We start from the raw sequence: 20402 nt of genomic DNA, 5'->3' as shown, positions 1-20402 counted from the left end.
GTGGTGACACCCACTAGCTAGTCTTTTTGTTGATTTCCTACACCGCCAAGGGAAAGAAGTACATCCACGTTCTGTCTTTACACTTGCATCTCATCCCCGAGATACTGTATTATGTCTATGTAAGTTCTGAGATCTGAAAACATCAGACACATTTCTGGTCCCAAGCTTCTGAGATGAGGGCGACACCACCTGTCACTAAGATTCGGAACTACGGGTCTTAGTTAGTCTAGAGCATTCCCGCTTCTATATTTCTCTTGGCCATTTCATTTCCCAAGAGCACTGACGTGAATACTTCCCCGCACTATCCCATAGCACACTCCACAGTTTTCACAGGAGAACAGGGACAGCACCAAGAACATGTGTTGGCTGTATTTTGGCCACCACACATTTTCCAAATCAATCAGAATTTCTTTTGCATGGCTACCTACCAACTGCATGCCCACCTTTCTGTGTTTGTCTCATTATTTTACTCTTGGTGTATAGAGCCTTTTTTTTTTTTTTAAGCCTTGGTTTGGGCTCCAGTTTTACAGATAAAAACATATTCAGAGAAGTTAACTCACTCTCATCCATTCTAGGCGATTCCTTCCTTTCCTTATATTTTTGTTTGTTTGTTTGTTGAAAGAGTGCCTCATGTGACTCAGGCTGGCCTCAGATTTGCTATGTAGCTGAGGATGGCCTTGAACTCCTGATTCTCCTCCTGAGATTTCGGTCTCCAAATCCAGTCCCTGTCTGCTAATTTTTTTTCAAATCCCATCAGTTATCGTGCTTTTAAACACAGACATCCCTTTAGCAGATAAACAAATCACACTGTAGGAATGAACTTGAGTGGGCGTCACTGGAAGGCTTATGAAAACAGATGGCTGGACTGAAAATCAGCTTTTCATTTAGTTGTTTGCAGGTATTTCTAGCAAGCTCCCCTGTGGTACTGATGTCCTAGGCACTGGGAGACCATACTTTGAGAAGCTTGTGCTGGGCACACTTAACCGCCTCCCCCAAGCGGTGTATGGAGACGTTTCTTATTTGCTTACATTGCTCCACAATGCCCCATTATTTGGTTGAATAGACAAAAGATTATTCAGGCAGCTTTTTGTTTAGGTGGTCTGTAGTCTTTGGAGGATGGAGTATTACTGCCAAGTATCGTGTCAGACTTGTTGAAATTTTGTCAGTTTATCCTGTAACTAGCTTTCTGGAAGTAGGACTGGTAGGCCCCAGGGTAAATTCCCATCTCTAAATACTAAATTCAGCCAGATTCCTCTTAGTAGCATCTGGGCTAATTTTGAATCTGTTTCCTTACAGGCTAAACAGTGTTTTAAACCCAGTGCCACATTTTCCAATAGAGCACTTTACCAATCCTAAATTAGCTGTCTACTTCTAAGCATTGGCGAATATAAATAGCTTGAGTTTGGGCTTCTCCTGACAATGCACGGGTTCCATGGGCCATAGCCCTCCAGATTCACACAGCAAATACTATCCTGTGAGTCCAGCAAACACCTGCTCCACTGTGGCTTCCACCTGGGATCCTCTATACATCGAGATAGGCAATTATTGGCTGTGCAGGACAGCCCTGACTGCAGGGGTGAGCAAAGTAAAGGGATGTGCTCAGGTCCTTTAGCAAGAGCAGGCCGACTAAAGCTTTCCCCACTGGTCCACGCTGGCCCACACAGCTCAGAGTTACTGTACTTTTCTCATCCTGGAAGAGAATCGCATCCAGCTACCAGTCCTCATACTCTGAGACGTTTAGGATCATGGGACATGCCACATTAAAAACAATGGCCTGCATGAAGATACATTGCAGTTGACACACATATAGTCAATGTCCATACACCAGTCCCTAGCCAGGCCCTGGGGCTTCTCAATTTTGTGACATTGTGACTCTGTTCCCGTTCTTAAGGTTTATTCCCATCAGTGGCAAATCGTTAACAGAGGGTTATTTTTGCAGCGTTGACCTTAGATGTGCAAACATCTTTAGATCTTAATGTGTGTGTGTGTATCTGTTGAATATATATATATATATATATATATTCAGCAGCCCCTAAGCCTGTTAATGCTTAAATGTCATTCATTGTATACCGCCAGCCCAAACCCTTTTAAAGATGCATTTAGGGAAACACATTATATAAATTAGAAAAAAAGCAGATATTGCTTTCTAGTTATTCAGCTCTTTCAGATTATAATCAGAGAATATGCAGAAATGAGGTGGTTATGCAAAAAACGGAGCTATAAATACAGGGCTGCTGAACAGAGCCACAGGATACCCAAGGGCTGCTGCTTTTCTGCCACAAACCTCTCTCTCCCCCTTACAGTCTGACTCCAGGGACATTTTCTTGGACATAGTACACAGGTAGCATATGGGGAACAAGACAGTGACTTGACATGAGTTTTCAACACTAGCAATTTCTTTTTCTTTTCTTATTTTTCAAACAGTCTTATTTTATATACCAATCCCAGTTCCCTCTCCTTCCTGCCCTTCCTTCCAACACTCCCCTCACCTTCTTCTCACCCCCACCCCCCATACACTCCTAAGAGAGGGTGAGACCTCCCATGGGGAATCAACAAAGTCTTTCACTTGAGTCAGGACCAAAGCCCTCCCCCTGTATCTAGGCCTCCCCCCCCCGGTATCTCTTCATAGGTATGAGATCACACCAGATAGCTTGGACATCTATCTCCTCAATAGGATAAGACTCTTAAGGGGACTAGCAATTTCTTGATAATTCCAACATGTGGTGCATGCTCGTGTGTGTGGTCTGTTTGTATTTATGTCTACATGTGTGTGCACTTATGTGTGGCGAGTGTTGGTTGCATCTTTCTGTGTGGATGCATACTCATTCTCCTCAGCTATGGAAGAAGGAAGACATTCATGGGAGGTGATGAGCACTGAGGGAGAGGAGGCTAAGGGGAACTTGGAGGTCATGCAGTCTCTCCTGCAGCTGCCCAGAGTAAGCCGTGCTGACAGTTCAATGAGGGATGAGCATGGCATGAGGGTGACTGAGAAGGCCATCTGGGGACAGACTCAAGTCTTTCAAGGTGCTTCCGGAGCCCCGAGTGCACATCAGGACACACGAGGCATCAGGCCCAGGAGAGAATGCTTACTTCTGTCCCTCAAGCCAGCTGCCGTCCTTATTCTTCTAGAAGCAGTCAGTGAGACAAAACAGTTATTTTCTTTGTTTGGCCAATGACTTCCTGAGCCTACACACACCGTATAAGAAAGGCAGGCCAAAGATGGCGCTCTGTGTAAGGCCCAGCGATTCCCATAGAAGCAGAAGTCAGCCGCCAGCTTTACCTCTTTTGCTAATGACCTCTCAATTAAAGCAATTTTCCATTCCTCTTGGAGCAGAGCAGCCGGTGGCAGTTCAGAGAAATGTACCCTCGTGTAAATGTCAGGGTGCTGAGTGAGAGTGGGCAGGGCACAGCCCGGCACGCCCTCCGGATTCCCTCTCCCATGTGAAAGTGCCGAGCGCCGAAGTCGGTCTTCTAATTAAACTTGGCAATATTACAATGAAAAATGAGATTTGGGAGCTGGCAGGGAGGCACATAAACAAACTTTTATGTGAGTAATTAAGCCAGAGTTAAGCGAACACTGGAACCTCTTTAATCAGCCTGTGATTACAGTTGGAGTGAAAGCCGAATGCTTTCTAAAACGTCAGCATTGTGCATGTGCACATCTTCTTCGAGATGCTCAGCCTCTCTTTTTGTTTTTATACTGTTCCTCCTGTTTCTATTTATTTGTCTTTTTCCGATCCCTACCCTATAAGAGAATCCATTACAAAGAAGGCAGCTATGCAAAATAAATTGCTCAAGGAAGCATGTGTGCACCATTTTACATGGGAGCGCACACAAAGCTATAAAAAGACAGGAGGGGTTATATCCAGGTCCACTGATTGCCATTTAGTGATTTTAGTCAAACCCAGAGGGCTTTTGAGTTTGATTCCCAGTCACTTGGATGGGTCAATGGCCATCAGAGCTAATTGTGTGCAATGACCTAAAGCCAGTAAAGGCCGGGGAAGCATCTTAGTTCACCTTGGGCTTCAGGGCTCTCAATGAGGTGCTAATCAATGGTTGGTTTCAGAGCATCGCTATTACTCTGCTTCAACCTTGTTCACTTCAAACCTTCATACAGAAATCATGTGAAGTTTCTCTGCAAGATGATCTCTTCTAGACTTTTTTCAGAGAAAAGCTGTTGAGTCTCAAGGGGAAATTTGAACAAGACAGGATTCTGTGTGCGCCAGGCAGCAGCATGTGGCCTGCCTGAGATATAGCAGAATATCAGCCCTCCAGGTTCAGAGCATGAACCTGCTGATACCAGTCTTCATGTCCAGCCCATGCCTTACACTGACACATAAGAAGAACATAGGAAACTCAAGGGCATTTTTTAAGATGCAGGAAATCAGGTTTGCTGCTCTTTACCCCTTGAAAGATGACAGCATTGACCATGCTAGTATAACACACATATGCAAAAAAAGTAGATTCTTGGGCATTTTTAAAGTGGATTTAGAGGTATGATATATGGATCTTTTTTGTCCTTAACATTCTCTATTCTGGATTTTCTCCTCTCAAACTTCAAGTCTTTCCAAGGAAAAAATGAATAACATTACCCAACTACAACACAAAAACTCTAGGAATACTAGAGCTAACACCCCTCCTTCTCTCTCTCTCTCTCTCTCTCTCTCTCTCTCTCTCTCTCTCTCTCTCTCTCACACACACACACACACACACACACCCTATGAAAACAAAACAAAACAAAAAGTTCATGGTTAGTTGGCTAGCTTAACTCAATATTGAGTAACCACTTATCCTAACTTTAAAATGAAAACAAGCTGCACACACTGTCTGCCTTAGTTGGCCCTGAAAAATGAATGGTGCTTACCTTGGACACAAAACATTCTGCTATGGCCACAGGATCATTTTCACAGTTTTCCAGATCTTGAAGAAGCTCACTAATAAAACAAAATACATAGTCACGAAGTATTATATTGCAGTCTTCAGGTTGAGCACATTTTATGGAACTTAAAGGTTTAAGCCTTCTTAATGGCATTTACAAGAAATTAGGTAATTGGGTCACAGAAAGTTCTATTGGCACCAGGTCCAAGGCTTAGATAAGACTTGCCCAAGGTTGTGGGTGGAGCAGGAGTTTAGAAACAGACTGGACCAGTAGTTTTCCCATCAAAGATATGCCCACATAAGAGTTAAGTTTTCCAGATATTTGTATTATTTGTAGCAAGATGGATGTAATTAAAGGGGGCTAACTAAAACCCGATCACTGTGACCTGAACACTGGGAGAGGGGGAGGAAGGGGAGGAGACAAAGAGGAAGAAAGGATGTGGCCTTTGGGGTTGGCATTCTCTTCTACTGAAGGGAGCATTGCACTGCCTGGAAGTTTTGTGCCTAGGCCTATCAATATCATTCTTCTCTCTGGGGAGCTAAGAATTTTCAGAGGATTCCTGAACGCTGTAATTCTGAACTTACTTGAAACATTCCTTGGCTATGAACAACTCCCCACACTCTAAATTCTAGGCTCCTAGCATTCTCTCCAAGCATTGATTTTATCTCGAGTGGAGTTGCTGGAGGATGAAGTGTCTTGGGGTCCACCCTGGCTCTAGGTGTTCCTCACCTATAAATGGATGACCAACATTCGCTGCTTGAGAACCACAGAGCTGGGAACATGGAGCTCCGGCAGTGCCAACCCAGCTTTACGGTGAGGAAATCACAGCCCATAAACAGAAAGCTGCTTATCTTAGATCACACAGATCATAACTGTTGGCAAAGCTATGCACAGAAGGAAGGTTCCTGAACCTTGCCTCTGTCCTCCATCAGAAGTGTAGCTACTGAAGGAGGCATTTTCTCAGCAAACTTAAGGAAGCTAAGTATGAGATTGTGTGCCCTGGAGTTTTCACAGGCCCACCTGGGAGACCATCTGGTGCCATCTGGCAATTTTTCCTTTAGAGCCTTTTACTTGGATAACATAAACACACTGTAAATGAGAATGGTAGGGGTTCTTTCTCTCATGTTCTTTCACGGGGGTTACTATCCAAACAAAACTGTGTGCTTGTTATTCAAAAGTGACTGGGAGACTTCCCAGTCGGGCTTGATGAGAGCCTCTGAGGTAAAGAAGACAAAAGACCTGCTATGATTCATGTGCCTATGCTCTGATCATAGGTGATCAATGTAAATAAAATAGCCAATACCACATGGTACCATGTGATCTGAAGTCACTAAGGAGGGGAAACCAAGGCAGGGTGGAATTGGTGGAGGGTTGGGTGGCCATAAAGTTTATTCTCTGAGTGGGTGACTGATAATTGAGGGCATGAAGAGACTTAGAAATCATTTAAGAAATGAGGTCCCAAATTCAAGGCAGAAATTGCTTGGAAGGTTCTTGTGTGAGATGTGGGAAGGAAGCCGTGGTGGCCGAGGTTGAAGAGTGGAGAGCGTGGGACTCAGGAAGACAGGTAGCTGGGAGGGATGTAAGAAAGACCGTGGGAGACAGCAGTGGCCTCAGCGCAGTAACCAAATGCCAGAAACAGGAATGGCCGCCCAGGATTACGTTGTAATGGACCAATGATCATAGACATGGCCACAGGGTAGCAGTGGGCAACAAGACAGGCATGTCCACAAGGGACAGTGTCGGAGATCGCTCTCACAGTTAAAGTTGGATTGCAGCCATCTTGCTTTCAGGATCTCGGCCTGCTCTCTTTTCCATGAGTAATTACTCTAAATCTGTCCACTCCTTTGAATGGGGTCACGAACAAGAAAATAATATCATTTCCTTCTGGAGCTCAGGGCCTCTGGACTTGCCCTAGTGGACAAATAGTGATAGCTTTGTTCTCTTTTAAGACCGTATTATATGTGATACTTTCTTTGACCACTGCTGTGAACCTGAAGGCAAGAACTGTATCACGGCTGCAAGCTCATACTACTTCATGTTGAATGAAAAACAGGTACGGGCTTCTCCTCTTCCTACTTGGCACAGGCTCCAGGCAATACTTCCTTTCCCCACACCTAACTAAGCCATTTTAATGTGTAACTTCGGAGACTCACGGTATACGGGAATGGAAATGTCACACTAGGCTCACTGATACACTAGACTTTTTGTTGTTGTTTATCTTATTTCTTTACTTAATTTTTTTGAGACAGGGTTTCTCTGTGTAGCCCTGGCTGTACTAGAACTCACTACTAGAAACATTAGCCTTGAACTCCAGTTGACAGAAAGAAGACTGTCCATATAAAGATTCTTACTATTCGGGGTATAAAGCTGGAAGTCATTGTGGTAGGTTGAAAATGTACTAAAAAGAAAATTGTCCTACCTCTCTCTGCCTTGTTATATGCTCCAATGAATTATTACATTAAAAAAACATAGCCCAAAGATATTATTTGACTTAAGACATATTTAGCTTATTTTATGAAGATTTCACTAGACTCTGAAAGAAAATGAACTGCATGATCCTCAGCCCTTCAAAGCCTCATGTCCATCCCTTGAGCATATGAGTTACTGCCCTGCTGTACAATGACGTCATCCACGTCTGAGTTGTAAGACATAGTCCAGCATTTTACACATAGTAAAACCTCAAAACAGGTATACCGAGTGAAGACAAAGATCCAAAGCAAAACGGAAACTTCTGCTTTGATGGTTTTTTATTTACCAAGCAACAATTTAGATATAAAAATTCAATTTGGAGGAACTGCCTGCATTTCCTCATGCTTCATCCTTAAGGAGAGATTCAAGTTGCAGCTTAGATGGCTTCTCTATTCCAAGAGAACTAGCATTTCTTTTCCCCTTTGGTTGGCATCATAAGTTTTTAAAAGCTTTGGGATTTTAGGGCTCATGTGGTTTGCTTCAACTAACCCGGTTTCTGACCATCTGGGGATTTATTCCAGACACCAAACCAGAGATTTCAGTTTCAGGGGTGGCGGGGCAATGGGGGTGGTTGTAGGGAGGAGGAGGGGGTGGGGATTACACAGTGAGAGTTGTGGCCACTAAGAAGCAGACCAAAGTGAAGTCTCAGCTGCATCTTGCGATGAGAGATTTAAAGGTTTAAATCTTACGATACATCAAAAAACAGAAACGAAGACAATGAAAGAACACGAATCATGCCACTATTTATGAAAAAGGAATGAGAGATCAGTACACAGATGTAGAAAGCATCCTAGGCAGGAGGAGTTTATTCTCATAATGGTGCATGCATATGATTCCAGTCAGAATTCTACTAACACAGTTCATTCAGCATGCATAGCAATATTAGGCAATATGCTAAGTTTGTTGAAGCCACACCCTGCATTCAGTCATGTCCAATATTCACAATATTCCCGATAAACTCTAGCAAAATGGAGACGCGTTTTCAGTGTCGTTATACTTAATTCGCAGTAGGGAGATGTTCCTGATGATGCCAAAATGAAGGTAAGGACGGTGACATTGTGGGAGAAAGCTGCTTTAAAGCAGTGGGGTTAGAGGAGGACACAGGGAAGAAGTGGAAAAGGAGACAAAAACAATCCCCCGTATTTCAGAATAACGCCTAGATTTCTAGAAGTGTCTACAAGCCATTGTTGGACATCATGGGGAACCCTGGAAAGGTTCCTTGGATGTGCCGATATAGATAAGAATCAAGAGCATTCCTTTTTTAGAGCACACAGTTAATTAAAAGAATAGAAAAATTTCAGACAACATAATGTCAGTATTTTAAGGCCTCTAGGAGTTAATTTTCAAAGCTACATGTTTCCACGTGGGAGAGAAGTTGTTAAATATTTTTATGTGACGTTTTAAAAGGTAGATGGGACCAGGTGTATATCTGTAATCCTGGGATGTAGGAGGTGGAGTCTGAAGGATCAGGAGTTCAAGGTCATCCTTGGCTATATAGCAAATTCTAGGCTGGGTTACATGAAATCCTGTCTCAAAAGCAAATGAATAATTGCTCAAAGAGATATACAGCTATTGATAGGATGTCGTGGTCATGTAAAGCTGTCTTTTTTAATATTAGATTTATAAAACTACCAACTGAGTACTGCATAAATTTTGAAAAACTAACAAACAATAACAAAATCACTGGTAGGGCTAAGTCAAGAGAAATTAAATCAGTGTTGAAGGGGAGCAAAGAGGCCTCCAAATGGGCATCATGGCACCAGCAGTTGGAAAGGAAGACTGAGGAGGATTCAGAGCCCAGACTCCTACACACACACACCCATGTAAACTTGGCATGCAAAGGACAGGAAATGCAACTTAATGTGGAGAGTTTGTGTATTTCAGTTAGTGGTGATGGGACCTTTGACTAGGCATGTGAAATCAGGACTTGGGTCTACTGACAACTACTACACCACCATCAGCTTCAGGCTAAGATTAAAAGCAAATATGAAAGGCAACATTTTAGGAGTGTTTGAAAAAAATAATATGCTTATCACCCTAAAATGGGAGATAATTTTTAAACCCAACCCCATGGCCTACTTTCAAAAGCGCATTTTGTGCTGTGAATTGTGAATTTATCTTCTGAGAAGCCACATTAAAGTTAAAAGACATGTCTTTTAGAAAAGCCGCTTGCACTCACATGGTCCACAGAATCGACAACCCACTCTTACAAAGCAATGAGAAAAAGAAAAGTCCCAACATGAGAGCAGGTGATGGATATGGCCAGAAAAAAAATTGCAGAAGAAATCTAAATGGCCAGGAAAAAAAAGAAAGAAAGAAAACAAAGCCCATTCTTATTGTAACTGGCCCAACTCAAAACACAGAGCCACCCTGAGAGGAGTCGCTTGGCAATTACATAAACTGGAGTACTTAAGCTCAAAAACGATGCTGAGTGACAAAATCTGTAAGAGTTTGACAGTATTTATGCCATGTATGAACCAAGGGGAAGCCAGCAACATTCAAATAAATATATATGTAATGATGGCAAAACTCCCACTCTGAGGCTGGGGTGTGTGGCTGGGTGGTAGAATACATATGTGTGTGATACGTGTGAGGCCCTGGGTTCCATCTCCAGAAACATTGGTACTATCACCACAATACAACAAAACAGGAAAAACAAACAAACCCAGCTTGTGAATGAAGCACTATATCGGATAGCAAGTTACGATGGAGCATGGATCCAGGTAAAGCTGGTTTATCTTAACTGATCCTGCATCTTCCCCATCCTTTCTTCAGTGGTGACATAGACTCTTGGCATCTAAGACATTTGTTTCTCCAGTTTTTAATATACGAGAGGACGATACACGAGTGGGAGTATTTATGGCTTATAACCCCATACGATTTCAACCAATTCCAGATTTCTCTCGCATTGCCATGCCAGAGAACTGGTTTACCAGCATGCGAGTGTATCACTCTACACACTGGAGAAGGGCATATACGAGGTTTTCAGTGAGATGTTTAATGTCTTTAAAATGTGAGGAATTTAAAAAGTAAATATGGTACAAAAGAGCTTTGAAGAAGCTGGGGTTTATTATATAATTCTATACTTTCCTGTGTTTGGGAAATACAGGTCAAGGGTTCGCTAACCCACATGCTTGGGACCAAAAGTGTTTTTGGCATTTGGAATATCTGCATAGACATAGTGCCCTCCTTCTCTTGGAGACGGGACCCACGTCTAAACACAGAATTCCGCTGTTTCATCTGCAGATGGTACATACAGCTTGGAGGTAATTCTGTACAGTTTTCAGAGGGTCTGTGTTATGACTGTGATGCATTACTCGAGGTCAGATGTGGAATTTTCAACTTGTGGCAGTGTTCAAGAACTTTCCAATTTGAAGCATTTTGGATTTTCAGGTTTAGATTTGCTCTATCTGTGTGTCTTAGAAAATAAAACCCATTCAGTTGAATCTTTCAGGTTAATATAATGCCCCTTTTTAATTTTGGAGACTTAGTCTTACCTATATTATATTATATTACAATGCTATGCTGAAAAATCTGGAATTAAACGAAAAATTAACAACAGAACTGTAGAGTCTATTATTATTTAAAGCTCTGTCATGATTTGCCAGACAGCTGCATCTTGGAAATCAATTGGAATGTCATTAAAGATGCATAGGCAGTGGCATAAAAGGTCACACTGATGTTCTTACTTAACCAACTATAGCAACCACAGGGTCACTTAAATTATAAATTTAGACTCGGAGATATAAGAGAACAGAAATCAAAACAAATGGGGACAAAACAAAAGAGATGATTCTACTGCATACAGCTGAGCATGGGAGTGAACCCCTATAACCCCTACACTCTGAACCCCTGTAACCCCAACACCCTGGAGGCTACCATACGAAGACTGTGAATTTGAGGACAGCCTGGGCTACACAGTGAGTTCAGGGCCAGCCTGCAATACATGGTGAGGCCCTGTCTCAAACAAAAAAAAACAAGCAAGCAAACCGCTAACCAACCCACGGCACCCAGATAATTCAACAGCAAAGTTAAACAACAGATACTTTTCAAAACAGAAGAAGACATTGGAAACAAATGAAAGCAGCGTCTAAAGTGGGTCAGGCTTGCGCTGCACCCTTGAACAGAGGACCTCCCAGTCTTGAAGGCTGACTTGTCACATATGAAATATGTGTGTCTCTCTGAAGAGCTGCTCAGAGGATTGAGGCACTGCATGAACGGTGACTACACAAACGTGGTCACCACAGCTGCTGGCATGAACACAATGGGTTGCCACTGTATGATGCACCCAGGCCTTGTATGTTCATCAGCACCAGGGATCCCTTCACTCTGACCCAGGGATATTTTAGACAGGAATGGCTTCCAGGGTCAACGGACATCCAACAGAAAAGAATGGAGGATGGATTCGGGAACAGAAAGGTCTTCCTAGTTATCCAGATTTTGTATAATGGGCCTCACTGCTGAGTCCCTTCTTGCCAATTCCCCTTTTTCTTTCCTTAGACTAGGAGACACACGGACATTTAAATTCCAAGGAGTGAAGAAAATCCCTCCTGAGGGTAGCCATAGCTTCCTGAAGTCCATAAAGGGCTTGAGGAGCTGGGGTCTGCTATGCAAGAGGGCGCGTGACTGAATGCACCCTGATGACGTACATGGGGGAATGATGCCTCTAAAGCTGTCTGGCCTCTGACCCCAGGGGAATATTCCTCAAGTACTTGTCATCACCACTTTACAGCCAAGCCACAGATGAGCTAGGGCAGGGACCTCTTAGCATCCAGCATCTTTCTGGGTCACGATGTCATTAGCGGGCTCTGTAAAGTGACGCTATCCCAGGACTCGTGGGATTGCTAAATGGGGGCCTGCATTAAAACCGACACATCACTGATGAGCGTGTGGCTTCTGCAGTTTTTGATGTGTTTTTCACCATCTTACTGCTGGGGTGGTTTATCCAGATAGTGTTTCTATGCTGTGGCCCCACATCATAAAGACCTGAAGGCCAGCTAGAAAGTTGTGATTTTCTGGTCCCCTCCCAGACCAATGAGTCACTTTCCAGAAGTAGGATCCACACATTGCTCTTAAAAATAATGTTTTTATCTATTTTTGTTTTAGAATTTCATATAGTATACTTTGATGAGATTTTTCCACTCTCCTAACTCCTTCCTGATCCCCTGTCAAACTCCCTACCAACCCAACGTCACGTTCTTTTTCTCTTGTGAAAACAACAAGAAGCCCCGAGGAGTCCAATTTGTTCTGGTTGACTACTCCTGAGCACTGGGCCACCCGGGAATGTGATTGATATACCTTGTGTCACTCCATTGAAGAAAACCAATTTTCTGTCTCCCAGCAACTATTGGTTTCAAGTAGCTTCTTGGTGAGGGGTGGGCCACCATGTGCACTTCCCTTCCATGCTTGGGACTTTATGTGGCTTGAGCTTATGCAGGTCTAGTGCGTGCTGTTCATGGTCTCTCTGAGTTCATATGTGTATCAGTCCTGCTGCGTCTGGAAAACGCTGTTTCTTTGGAGTCATCTGCCACCTCTTGCTCTCACAGTCGTTGTGTCCCCCTTTTATAAATTCTTGAACTTTTAAAGGAAGGGTATGATGCCATTTAGGCCAGATATTGCTTGTTCTTATGTTTTGAGACATGGTATCGAGGAGCCTAGGCTGAGCTTGAACTCACAATGTAGCTGAGGATGACCTTCTTCTTCTGATCCTCCTGCCTCCACAGGTGAGCCCAGCACCCATGGTTTTATTTGGTGCTGAGAGTACAACCTAGGCTTCAGGTGTGCACGGCAAGCCATCTACCAACTGTATACCCTCATCGTGTTTTTTAGGGAGCGCTTCCTGGGTGCCTCAGTGGGTGGCTCAGGAGGACGGAGGAGAGGCATGGGTTCCGAAGACACAAACCAGTTCTCAGAGTCTACAAGGTCAAGCAAGTGAAACCCTGGGGTAGCCTTGGTGTTCCCTCTGAGCTAGATGGTCAGGATTGGCGAAACCAGCCTCCTACAAGTCAGGCTGGTGCTAAATAGCAAGGAACCAAAAAGACAAAGGAGTCGCAGATCCTGCCTCTAAGGAGCTCATCTTTATTGGCCCGAATAAACAATTTATAACGTTCTTACATGAGAAATACCTCGTGTGTATTGACTTACCTATTGAAGTGGTAGATATCCTGTATGTTTCCAAAAAGAGCAGCCCTATCTTCAGTCCCCAGGGGAAGTTTTGTTTGGTCCCGGATGCATGCAAGGTAATCCTGTGAAGACAATGAGAAGGAGACCTTAGGACTCCTGATCTTTTCTAAGACTTTTTTAATATGCAAGATGAATCATTGGCATCTATTTCAAATAATTATGATACTAATGTGCTCATTACCTCTACCACAGACTACAGACAGATGTTCTCTCATTAATGAGTATGATACTTACTTATTAAAGAGCGTGGAGTTGTAGCTAGGAGAAAGAGCATGGCCTATATTAAAGTGTCCTCCATTACCCCAGTCCATCAGAGCTTCCTTTTCCAGATTCTGGCCACAGTGAGAACAGAAAGTTTGGGCAGGGTATTTCCTATGTCTTTGAATGATTTATATGATTATGTCTCAGGGAATAGCTCAATTGGAACGTGCTTACTGTGCAAGCGTGAGGACCTGAGGTCAAGCCCTGGAACCAACATGGAAAAAGCCCATGATGGTGACACACACTCGTAATCCCAGTACTGGGGAAGTGGAGACAGACAGATCACTGGAACTTGCCAATTGGCCAATCAGCCTAGTTTATTCAGTCCCAGGCCAAGGAGGACCCTGTCTCAAAATCCAAAGCAGAGAGAATTTGAAAAGTAATACCCCAGGTTGTTCTTTGGGTCCCACATGTTCTCTCATACACATTTGAAGTTTATATAGTGGAAAATCAGAAATAAAAATTCAAAGTGTGATAGGGTTGTTTAAGACAAATCTTTAAGGTATCTGATACTTACACATAGAACCAGATCCATGCCAATTCAGGAGGGTTTAAAGAAATAAGCACAAAACTCACTTTTGTTAAGTGTGTTAAGTTAGATTAATGAGCCACGGGGAATGGAAATAATTTTATATGTCTAACACTTACATGGCTCTTAAATACATCCTGCATCAGTCAGACCCATCGAGGGTTAAGCCAACACAGCCCAGACATTGTCTGGATAGTTGAGAGAGGGGACACTTGTATTCTGCTCCCTATGTGTTCAAGAGTTCATAACTCAATTTTCCCCTCTCCCACCATTGCTGAAGAATGGACTCAATGGAAAGCAAGGGCAGACTTGAAAAAAAAAAAGTAAAAACAGCTGTAACAAGGTAAAATTAAAAAAAATACAGTCCCCTCCCCAGAACTGTGCATTGTAGCTCCATTGTCTTCCAAGTTCACGATGTGATCTGCAGGCATTGGGGGGCAGGTACGCTACAACACTGGGGCGAGGGTACACGTGCAAAGTAACAGGGCCCACAGGGCCCACAGAGCACAGCTCCGCACTATATCCCGCTTTCCAGCACAAGATGGTTCACAGAGTAACTCACTGAAGAAGCTGGGCTTTCACGGCCATCAGCTGCTCATTCCCTGTGCCTTCTCCTGAGCCACACCTGTCCTCACCCGTTCCGTCCCTCCTCTAAAAAGCAGAGGCCTTGCTGCTAGCTTCCTAAAGTAGCACAGGTCACTGTCTACACCAAATAGGCTTTCATTCTGGTCCCTTTCCTCCTCAAAGTATCGCCGCACACGTCTTTCATTATCTTTTAAAGCAGGCTTTGCTGGTCACTGCTCTTCTTTTCCCCTGCCTCCTTCCCTCCCTGTCTCCACCTCTCCCTCCCTGCCTTCCTGGAAGTGAACATCTCATAAGAAAGCAGGCTGACAAGATTTCAGTGTAGTTGGCTGGCAACCCGCCCCCCAACCCCTGCAAGCTAAGCTTATTATCACTATCATGAGAGGGTCATTGGCGAGGAAGTTATGCGTGTGCAGGGGAGTTAATGTCTAGCCAGGAGCAGCTATGCATGACAGAACTGGAGCAACAGCACATTTAGAACAGCGTGTACAACCTGTTCTTCATCAAGAAGCATTCATTGAGAGCTAACGGGATGCTTCAGTAGGTAAAGGCACTTGTTATCAATCTGGTGATGACCGGAGTATGCCACCCCCCACCCCAGAACTCACAAGGTGGAAGGACAGAACCAACTCCCATGAGTTGTCCTCTGATCTCCACACCCAGGCCATGGCATGTACTCCTCCCCAAAGAGATGCCAAACAAAACTGATATTTTTGTTAAATTGCACGTGGCACGTAAAAATGGTCTAATACTCAGTTTCATGACGTGCTTCTGTTTGATAGTAGCTTAGTATGTCATTAGATGCTTAAAGATCTTTATGACTTCTCTCTCTCTCTCTCTCTCTCTCTCTCTCTCTCTCTGTGTGTGTGTGTGTGTGTGTGTGTGCTCCACACAAGTGCAGGTGCCTAAGGAAGCCAGACATGTCTGATTCCCCCTAGAGCTGGAGCTGGAGTTACAGGCGGTTGTGTGTTGCCCAACATTGGTGCTGGGTCTAAACTTGGGTCCCCTGGAAGAACAGCAAGTGGTTTTAACTACTGAGAAACCTTTCCAGACCCTAACTGGACATTTTCAAGGAATATTTTGCATGTAAAATTAAGGAAATTGAGCCAGAGAACCTGGCCCATCCAACACATCAAGCTGAGAGGTACAGCTGGGATGGTGACTAGATGTTAGAGTCACATGACTGGCTACACAGGCTGAGAATGAGAAGCCCAGTTGCAATCCTTGAAGAGTTTCGTCTGGCATTACAGACGAAGCCTGTGGCTCCCTTTCAAAACTCTGTAGTTTGAAACTGTGGGAGTTTATGGCAGAGACCCTGTATTTTAAAAGCTGCTTGCTTTTCTGCCATTGCCGAGAAAATAGGCCATTTAGGAGTCCAAATTTTTTGTAGGTCATTCTAGATAACAGATCAAAGCTGTATGGCCACAACTTGTTCTCTGCTCTGACCATAATTAAGTATCTTAAATAGGAGACATTAACCCTGAACCAGTTACTGGAAACTACTGTAGCATGTACTGCCCTGGCAGCTGTAATCATCCCTAGCCGAAATGAGAGGCTGGAAGCTCAGCCTAATAACAGTTCACTCTGTGCTCAAATGACAGAGCGAGGACATCAGTGAACCCCACGAGGGCCCATCACGCTGCCCATTAAATTCATTGACTTCGTGTCTGCACCTATGGCTATCATATGGCTCACAACCAACCCATAGATGATGTCTACACTGGAAAGAATTCTTGGATAAAAATTCTTCACTCTGCTTTGGGGGCAGGAGCAAGCAAGACAGGGACATTCAAAAGAGGCCTTTCTGCCACTCAGTTTCCCTTCCGATATTTAAAAATCTGCTTTGAAGTATCTAGTTTTTAAGTAGTTTATGTCCTTAAGATCTCCTTCATTGAATAGGTTGTACATGACTGCCCTTCTCTGGCTTCTTGTTTGAAAATATCTAAATCGAGTCTGTCTTGGTGCCCGTTGAGGTGTGGGAGTGGGCAGGAGGCAGCTGGTAAACTCACAACGATGTAAAGGCAGAACCTGAAGAGGTATGTTGACACCTTGATATGAGTTTGATTATATGTTGGCGGATTAATAAATCTGTTTCTACAACTGGTATGTGTTTTTAATTTTTTAAATTACTTTTACTTTATGTGCATGAATGTTTTGCCTGCCTGCGTGTCTATGCACCCCACACAGGCCTGGTGCCCTCGGAGGTCAGAAGTGTGCATCTGATGTTCCATGGACCTGTCCTTACAGGTAGTTGCAAGCTGCCACTTCAGCCCCACAACTGGCATAATTACTTTACAAAAGCAATAGTGAGTAACAATAGCTACAACACAGCACACACACACACACACACACACACACACACACACACACACGCACACACACACACACATGCACACCAGTTGGGGAAATCCTGTTCTAGATAACAGTGCTGCAAAGACACATAAAGGGTGTTATGGAAAATTCTACAGAGATCACTGGGACAATTTCTCCAAGATGCTTGAAGAAATGTAGCTACTGGGTCCTCTGACCTGTCTTTTCTTTGAGATCATGTTTTAAAATGTTATAACCCACCTAGTCCTCACTAGCGATAAGCCACAAGGAAAAAATAGCTGTTTACATTAAAGATAGCTAGAGTGCCTCTCAATGTTTTAGATGCATTTCCTCCTGCACTCTTTTCAGCTTGGAGACAATCCCACTGTGGAAAGGAAACTGGAAACATCTTTCCCTACCCTCTTGCTTATATATCCCCTCCCACACACTGGATTTCTGTGGCACTTTTTGGTTTAGCTCCTGCTGTTAGCACTTTGCACGCTAGAGCTCTTACAGCTTTCCTTTTCGATGAAGGTGGGGGTGCTATTCTTTAGTTTGGAGAAAGCATCTTCTCCGTTTCCCTGAAGCCATCACTGGCCACCACCTGGTGCTGAGTTGGGGTTCCACTGAAACGAGGATGACCTATATTTGCATATCCATGTACAGTATAAAAGCACACTCACCTCCACCCAGTCCCCTCCTGCCTGCTCTTTCTGAGGGCATTAAGAGTGGGTGCCAAGTTCTGTTGTTTACAAGCTAGGAGTTTACAAACTGAATCATACAGATCCCTTCCTTCAAGGAGCTCCCTCCCTGGCTTGCTGAAAATGTGTCAACAGACAGGTCCTGTGTCATGCTGGCTAAATGGCTGATAAGTGTCCAGTAGAGAAGGACCCACACATTCAGTACAGAAGGCAATGGCACCCAAAGGCAGGAGTGCTCAGTTCCAGGAAGGGATTATAACCCTTGGAAGGAGAGAAGATCTTTTAAGGAGACACTTGTGCTACCAGACTACTGAAAAACAGTGGACCCCAAAGGACCAAGCTCTTGCTGGACTTCCATGCTAGGGAGGAGAGAAAGGCTGAAGCTCTGGTGCCAGCCAGAGGAGGACCTTGTCCCCCAGGAGGCTCTCATCCCAAAGCTGGATCAATGATAGCAAAGACATACTTTGAGTAGGACATACCCATTGCCCTCCATGCTCCCTGGGGGATTAGCATCATTGAACCCCTTTATTGGTTCTTCGTCCCAATGTCCCCACATTGGATAAGCCTAGTTTCCCAGCTTTTCACTATGACTTGTTGTAGGTGCAGTTTTCCTGTCACAACAGTCAACTCTCCAAATAACCACGCAGAGACTTATTATTAATTACATGATGTTCTCATCTGTTCCAAAGATTAAACACTACATACCATTGTCTCCTTAAGAGTTAATCTAGCTGAGTATGTTGTTACCTAGCCAAAGACCGGTCCTCAGAAAGGCAATTCATCTAAAGCCATGCTAAGAAGATGGGAGAAATAATGAGACCTTTAATGAGGATATATACATGAGGATATATACATATATATACATATGTATATATATATGAATAGATATGAGGGTATGTATGTACATATATATACATACATACATATATGTGTACACAATATATGTCATTAATATCAATATCAGGCCACAGTGCAGAATCTGGCCCCTTTCTGAGTCCTAACTTAGAAAAGTTTAATTTTCCCCTTTCCCTTCCTCCTATTTATTTTCTTTTGGATGCTTGCCAGAAGTCTAAGCATGCTTTCCCAGCTGCACTGGGATTTCCCACTTGCCCTCTGAAGCTCCCACTGCCCTCTGCTTGACACGTACATCTGGCTTCTGCCATGCAGCTCCCTGTTGACTTCTATTGCTTAGCATGCTGGCCTAGCTCAAATGGGATGACTCTCTTTTCTGTCTCCTTTGCCCGGGCAGCTGCTGAGATTTACAGCTTGCCTGCCCTGCTTTTCTCCCAAACTCTAGTAAGATTGTCTAGGAGCTTCCTTCCAAGTATTTCTAAGTTCTTTTACTAACAAGATTAAGAATCTAAGAGAAAGAACTCCAAATTCCCTAGCAACAGTTGTGCGTCCATGGACAGGTTATTGACACAGAAGGGAGAAGGAAACTGGAAGCCTGGAGCTATAATGTTATAATGTATTCGGTAAAGGTTGGAGGTGAATGCTATCTATGCTTTAGGTCCTGTATTTTGGGGGGTGGGAAATGATAATTCTATCCCTACCCCGTAGGTACTCACCCTCTCATGAACAAGACAAAAACAAAGGAGAGAAACACTTAAAATTTAAGTCACAGTATGACAATATGAGTGGGATAAGCATTACTTACAAAGTGCTTTGAGAGTATTGGAGAATCCATTTTCAAAGTATATAAACTTTTAATCCCTCCCCAAATAAGACCCTGAGGAATGTTACAGTGGGAATCCTTGCTTGGCTGGCAGACAAAGTCTAAGAGGTCTAATAGTCAGACTCATATCTGTCCACATCTTTCTCTATCCAGTGCTTACTTGGAAGGAAGACACTGTCAAAGGAATGGGAGCTGAAGGTCTCGGCTGCTCCATCAGGGCCCAAACAAAAGCTGGCGCCATGGAGACAGTGCTGCCTCAAGTCTATGGCGTGAAGCCTACACATCCATGGAGAGCAGGGTGGGAAACCCCATGGGCACGGAAAACCACAAAGATCTTCCTGTATCTTTGAAGGGAGGAGAGGAGAGGAGAAGGAGGAGGAGGAGGAGAAAGAAAGGAAGGAAGGATGAAAAGAAGGAAGGAAGGAAAAAGAAAGGAGGAAGGAAAGGGAAGGAGAAAAGAAGCGGACGAGAAAGGGGAAAAGAAAGTAAACAGTAGGGAAGAGGAAAGACAAAAATGGGGGGATGGAAAGAGGAGAAAGGGTACGTGAGGGGCTCACACCCAGTATTAGAGTTAGAGGCAGTTTCTTGGCTGACATGAGGTCAGGTCTCATTTCAGGTTTCCTAATCTATCACACAGAGGCTGGTCCTGTTGACACTATGGGGACATCTGTTAAGGACTCTGGGATGTTTTGATAAGAGTAATAAACCCGGAGGTTTCAGCCTCATTTACCTTCTATAACATTTTCAATACATGAAACCAGTGAAAAATGCCAGGAATGGCCCTCTAGTCAAGCTGTGACAAATGACACTTGT

At 43.7% G+C, this 20402-nt stretch overlaps 1 protein-coding gene across 5 annotated transcripts in view; it reads right to left on the bottom strand.

Annotated features, from left to right (window-relative positions):
- Positions 1-20402, bottom strand: part of Plekhg1 (pleckstrin homology and RhoGEF domain containing G1) — a 195003-nt gene that overhangs the window by 36743 nt on the left and 137858 nt on the right. For all 5 annotated transcript variants that reach the window (XM_040728108.1, XM_040728107.1, XM_040728106.1 and 2 more), the window contains 2 exons: positions 13493-13593; positions 4865-4934 (listed from right to left, as the gene is read on the bottom strand). In XM_040728108.1, coding sequence (XP_040584042.1) covers positions 4865-4934; positions 13493-13593 — 171 coding nt within the window. The remainder of the gene's footprint in view (positions 1-4864; positions 4935-13492; positions 13594-20402) is intronic.

The sequence above is a fragment of the Mesocricetus auratus genome, unplaced genomic scaffold, assembly GCF_017639785.1.
Source record: "Mesocricetus auratus isolate SY011 unplaced genomic scaffold, BCM_Maur_2.0 Super-Scaffold_100018, whole genome shotgun sequence".
Classification (NCBI taxonomy): Eukaryota; Metazoa; Chordata; class Mammalia; order Rodentia; family Cricetidae; genus Mesocricetus; species Mesocricetus auratus.
Note: the sequence above shows the minus strand (reverse complement) of the source record. Positions and strands in the feature narration are given on the sequence as shown.